The sequence below is a fragment of the Dasypus novemcinctus genome, chromosome 10 (genome assembly GCF_030445035.2).
Source record: "Dasypus novemcinctus isolate mDasNov1 chromosome 10, mDasNov1.1.hap2, whole genome shotgun sequence".
Lineage (NCBI taxonomy): Eukaryota > Metazoa > Chordata > Mammalia > Cingulata > Dasypodidae > Dasypus > Dasypus novemcinctus.
Genome location: NC_080682.1, coordinates 104553052 through 104559382, shown reverse-complemented (window position 1 = coordinate 104559382; position 6331 = coordinate 104553052). Strand labels below are relative to the sequence as shown.

Genomic DNA, 6331 nt, shown 5'->3' with positions numbered 1-6331 from the left:
TGATACCACCAACTTCAAGGATAATCCATACAAAGCACATAGCATAGCACAAAAAGGGCTCAATAATTGCAAGTGATATACCCTCACACTCATAAACACACAGATAGTCACATGCATTCATATTCTCACACAGAGACACCCATTCACACGCACGCTCATATACACACCCTGAAAGACTGTTGTGAAGATTAGAATAATTTAGCACCTAGCACAGGGTCTGGCTCAGTAAGTGATAGTTATGCACAAAAATATGAATGCACCAAGACTCGGATTAGGAGGAACATTGAGGTCACTTAGACTAGTGGTTCTCTTTGAGAACTAGTGGTTTTCAAAGAGGTAACCCTGAACCAATAGCACCAGCAGCACCTTGTAAGAAATGCAAATTCTAGGTTCTCGTTCCAGTTTTACAAATCAGCAAATCTGGGGGTGGAGTTCAGCAATGTGTGTTTTAGAAGGTCTTTCAGGTGATTCTTGTGCACACTAGAGTTTGAGAACCAATGACCTAGATCAGGGTCTGGTAAGCTTTTTATGTAAGGGTCAGAGAGTAAATGTTTTAGGCTGATGGTCTCTACTGCAACTACTCAACTCTGCCACTACAGTGTGAAAGCAGCCACAGATAGTATATAAGTGCATGAGCATGACTCTGTTCCAATAAACCTTTATTTACAAAGGTAGGCAGCAGGTAGGATTGGTCTTACAGGCAACTCTGACCCCTGACCAAGATCACCTTCAATTCTTTGCTTAAACTTATTCTGGGCAACTCTAATTAGCAGTTACATAACACCTGCCTGAATACTTCTGTCAGGTGACTCACTACTCCACAAAATGATTATTTTTCACTTATGTACAGACCCTGATTTTATTGAGAGTTTTTCATATATAAAGCTAAAATCACCCTTCCTATAACTCCTATAACTCCAGAGAGTTTACTTATGATCTTCTGCTTCATTAAAGGATGCCATGCCATATTACTCAAGGATAGTCAAGTTCACTCTAATTCAGGGGTTCTTAACAAGTCATCTCTGACCCTGAATTGAAAATCAAAAAAAATATTATTCTTGTGGGGATGTTTTGGTGTGGGTGTGATATATTTATTAAATATATAGTATAGTATGGAATTAATAAGGGGTCCTTGGTTTTCACCTGACTAGAAAAGGGGTCCATGGAACAAAAAAGGTTAAGAACCCCTGAGACTTGAAGAAATACTGAAGAGGAACATACTTCTATGCTAAGGCACTAGGCAAAGATGAAACAGAAACCCTTAGTTAAAGATACCCTAGAGGGTGAGCTGACCTCACACACACACCCATCATTAGCAAATTTTTATTAGACAGATGTAGATACCTAGGGTTAGCCAAAGGAAAGTGGTTGACAAACGGTAAACATAGCCCCACCACAGAGGAGAAGAGACAGTCCTGGCTGTGGAAATGGGTATCTATGATATCTAAGAGTCAGAGTCTCCATGAAACTCTATTTAGCACTCAATATCATCAGAGCAGGCATGAAAGGCTCTGCAGTGAGCTAGTTCAACTTAGCCAACAATTCTTCCAACTCTGGCCGAGCTTTGAACCTCCCCTTGAAATCTTCTTCAGTGTGCTGGGGAGAAGAAAAAAGAAAGTAAGTGGGAATTACAGTGGAGCTTTTAATTACTCAAATATGCCAAAAAAAGACCTATCAGCCAGCTCTGCAATGACTGATTCAGATTCAACTAACTTTTATGGAGTATCTACTATGTACTCCATGGCATTAGGAACTGGGGATTCAAAGTTGAATTGCACATCCTCCCTGCCTTCAATAAACTCAGTCTGATGAGAGAAGACAGACATGAAGAACCGATGTTAAAACAGTCTATGTATTACAATAGAGGTACTAAACATAAAAGTGAGAGAATGCCAAATTGTCCATTTAAAACAGGAAATAAGTCACAGGAATGAGCATTTTTGAAGTCAACATGACCAGCACATTCTCACTCTATACATAGATCTATGTGAAACCGAAATAACAAGCAGAATAGGCTTGGCAAGCATGTACTTGGAAAAAGAGGAGCTGGATGAAGCAAATGGTCTATAACCAGATATATCTGTGTCATAATCAGGATCACCTTGGCAACAGGACCAGAATACTCAGTATTTTGGTTTAGGCTCCTAATATTTTCCAGGTTTTCCATGCCTGACCAAACTTCCTTCCAATGTTTCTTTACTGAATATATTCAGGAAGGTTACAGTCAAGCTTTGTCGGCCTATGAAACTTATCTGTATTTTCTATTTGTGTTCTGATTATACTGTATGTGCTCTTCCTTCTGCCATATAACTACCTGATGGGAGGTAATTTGGGATGTCATGGGCTCACCCCTAACTTCAGGAAGCTGTGAGGAATTCAGCTCCACAAAGTTTCATCCCTGATTCCTTGGAAGAGACAGAATAATGATCCTGATGCCACCAGCGTGCATGTCTTTCCTCCTAATTATCTGGCCTAAATTAACCACATTTATTTGTTGTCTAAAGCCAGGCAGTCCATTTGCCCAACTCCCATTTTGAGCACAGGAAAGCCACCATGGGGTCTCTTCCCAAACTAGTACTTACCTCTTTCACTGACAATCTGACTCCTTCAGGAAGATTGCTTTGGATTATTTCCAAGAAAATCTCTGCAAAAGTAGCACTCAAACCACTGATCTGCAAAAGGATAGGAGATGCTGCTGAGGGAGGGCCCTGCAAGCCAGGTAATTGGGCAGATATGACATGGGCTCAAATACCAGTTCCAGCAGAGCTAGAGGGCCCAAGGGTAAAGGTTCAATATCCAAAGCTGGTTTCTGAGCCCAGCTTCTACAGAATTTCTCTTGCTGTCTGCCAATATCTACTCCTGTAAGGCAGTGGAAGTCATAACTGTACCAAGAGGTTATCAAGTCCAGGCTGACTTTCTGATTCAACTCAGGTTTCCCCATATTGAGTAGGTGCTCAACCACTGAGCTACATGCACTCCCCAATGAGAGTTGTTTCTTTTTTCGTTCGTTTGTTTTTTTGTTTTTAGGAGGTACCAGGGATTGAACCTGGAACCTCTTACATGGGAAGCTTGCTAAATAAACCACTTGAGCTACATCTGCTTCCCAGGAACTGTGAATTTTTAGTAATTCTGGGTACCTTTCTGGTGATGTGGTTGTCACCCATCTGTCTCTGCAAGGTACTGCTGGAGCTAAAAGGAAGTCACTGAGGGATTTTAAACAGGAAAGTGACATGCTTACATTGGTATGGAGGTAAAGCAAAGTGGATAGATCTGAGAGATTTTAGGAGGTAGAAGTTACAGAATCTGGTAAATAAATGGATATCAGAGAGAAAAGAAAAAGAAGGGTCAAGTATAAAGCTGAAAGGTGGGGAAAGTTATAGAAAAAGAGGAAAATCAGTCCCTTTACATTTTTTTTTAAGAAAGTACCAAGGCTTGACTCTACGACCTCATACATATGAAGCAGATGCTCGACCACTAAACTATACTCACTCTGCTCTACAATTAATTTTTAAAAATAATTTATTTAATATAATAAGAAGTAAATAAAAACCCCATCCTGTTCAACCCATTAAAGCTTATTACAGAAGGAACCTGAGCCAGCCCCACCCCAATTACTCATTAGCATGAATTGTTAAGGCTGGATATTATAACACTATCAGGATTACTGCAGCTCCAGGAGGCAGATTTTGGGAGCCCTTAGGCCACTGGCCTCCATTGCTATGTGCAAGCAAATAAACTCTTGCTTTCTCTTTGAAACCCTGGTATCTCAGAAGTTGGTTAATAAAGTGCATCTGGCAGAAAAACCCCCATCTTGCTCAGTATTGTAACCAGATTTTGTCTAGGTTCTTGACCATGCTGCAGAAATGAATTTCAAAAGCATGTCAGGTTAGTAAGACCAGTAATTTATTAAGATAGGGAGGAAAGAGAAATGGGAGAAAATAACAGATCATGGGTCCCAGGTAGAGAGGAAGGGGCTGAAAAGTGATAAAATGGACTGATTTACAGACTACAACTCCCCATTATAGATTATAAATGCCCAGGTTTTCTTGCGTATTGACCCAGGTGGGGACAAAGAAGACAGAATAAGGCACAAACAGGCACCGGAACTGGGTGAATGCAAAAGAGCAAGAGCAAAATTAATTTTTGATACACTGAGTATAGAACGCCTCTATAACCTACAAATGAAGTCTGGTGGACAAGTGAATATTAGGTTTGAAGTTCAGCCAAGATTTCAAGGCTAGAGATATATATCTGGGGGTTATCAGTATATGATTATGATCACAGAAGCATAAGGAGAAGATAGGAAATAAGGAAAGATAGAGGGGTTAAGAACTGAATCCTAGAGAATACCATTATTTAGTGGGCAGGCATGAGGAAGAGAAGGGCATGAAAGAGAAGAAGGAAAAGTAGGTAAGAGAAGAAAAATGAGAGAGGAAAATGCATGTTGAGTTTCTCCCAGAGTACCTACCTGAACCACTCGCTCATGAGTGGTAAGGACTGAATCCAGGAACGTTTTTCTGCCTTGGTCCTGAAGCCGCAACACCTCCATGGTTTTGGTGGGCATTGCATAACTGTGGGAAGGAAGTCAGGTATTGGGAGAGTTCTCTTAAGCTAGCAGTAGCTGCAGCAACATTTATCACCACTTCAACCAGGGAAGCCCCTCAGTACAGCCCCTAAAATCCAAGGGATGTTTTTCCAATTGAGCTTATCTGCAGCCAAGAGCAAAGTAACCAGATCTCCTTAAACCTTCTCCAGAAGTCTCCAAACTCCCAGAGGGAAAAGATCATGCATTCCCAACCATGCTAATACAATGTGCTAAATAAAACTTGGTGATTAACAAGTATTTGTTGCTACTGAAGAACAGGAAATTTTAAAAGTCAGGTTTGTCACTAGTCATGCTTTGGAAACTAACCTTGGACTTCTTTCCTCTTTTGGAAAAATAAGGCATGAAACCCAATGGTTCTAGAACAGGGTTTCTCAATCTCAGTACTAACGACATTTTGGACTAGATAATTTGGGGCGGGGGAGAGGGAGGGGGAGGGTTGGAGCAGTGCTGGCTTGTGCTTATAAGATCTTTGGCAGCATTCCCAGCCTCTACCAGCTAGATACCCCTGACCAAGTCACAACAATCAAAATTGTCTCCATACAGTATACACACAATGGAATATTATGCAGTGGTAAGAAGAAATGAAGTCATGAAACATATGGCAACATGGATGAACCTGGAGGACATTATGTTGAGTGAAGCAAGTCAGACACAAAAGGACAAACACTGTATGATTACCCTATTATGAACTAAATATACTGTGAAATATAAATATATTAAGTGAAATATGAATATGGGTAGAATTGCACAGATCAGACCATTTTTCTTTGAAGCTGAACAAATGTAAGTTAATAGTACAAAATGTTAAGATCAGACCAAAAAAACCCCAAAACATACTAATAGAAGGAGACCAGACACAGAGTACTACATATTGTATGATTCCACTTATAAAAAATGTAAATACAAATCAATTTATAAAGATGAAAATAGATAAGTGGTTATGTAGGTCTGAGGAAGGAATACTAAGAGGTGTGGAGTCTTTCTTTTCAGAGTAACGAAATTGTTCTAAAATTTTTGAGATGATGAATGTACAACTGTGTGATTACACTAAAAGCCATTGACTATACACTTCGGAAGAACAGCCAGAAACAGCAGCTCTATGTACAGTGGGGGAAGCATAAAGAGATTGAGAAGTGAGGAATTTTGTTTGTCTGGGTTTTTTTTGTTTTTTTTTAAGATTTATTTTATTTATTTCTCCCTCCCCCCTGTCCCGTTCCCCCTGTTGTCTGCTCTCTTTGTCCACTAGCTGTATGTTCTTCTGTGTCTGCTTGTATTCTCATTAGGCGGCTCTGGGAACCAATCCTGGGACCTTCTGGATTGGGAGAGAGGCGATTGATTACCTTCTTGGGCCACCTCAACTTCCTGTTCTGCTACGTCTTCTTATTTTCTCTCTTCTGTGTCTCTTGTTGCGTCATCTTACTGTACCAGCTCTCAGCATTGGCCGGCAATCCTGTGCAGGGCTGCATCCTGTGTGGGCTGGCACTTGGCCTCGAACCCTGGACCTCTTGTATGGTAGACGGGAGCCCACTGGTTAAGCTACATCCATTTCCCTGTTTTTTATTTTTAAAGCTTTATTTATTTTACTTCACTTTATTTACCGCTCCCTCACCCCTGGCTTGTTGTTTATACTTGCTGTCTGCCCTCAGCTCTCCATGGCAGCGTGGGTGAGCTTGCCTTCACCAGGAGGCCCTGGGAATTGAAATGGTAGACAGGAGCCTAATCACC

The 6331-nt window shown here is 40.8% G+C and overlaps 1 protein-coding gene across 1 annotated transcript in view; it reads right to left on the bottom strand.

The window, feature by feature from the left end:
- Nucleotides 1-1309: 1309 nt before the first annotated feature.
- The window catches only part of MRPL48 (mitochondrial ribosomal protein L48), a 103506-nt gene continuing 98484 nt past the window's right edge, over nt 1310-6331 (bottom strand). The window contains exons 6-8 of the mRNA XM_058305929.2: nt 4469-4571; nt 2583-2672; nt 1310-1596 (exon numbers count right to left, since the gene is read on the bottom strand). Of these exons, the coding sequence (XP_058161912.1) occupies nt 1522-1596; nt 2583-2672; nt 4469-4571 (268 nt within the window). The 3' untranslated portion in view covers nt 1310-1521. The remainder of the gene's footprint in view (nt 1597-2582; nt 2673-4468; nt 4572-6331) is intronic.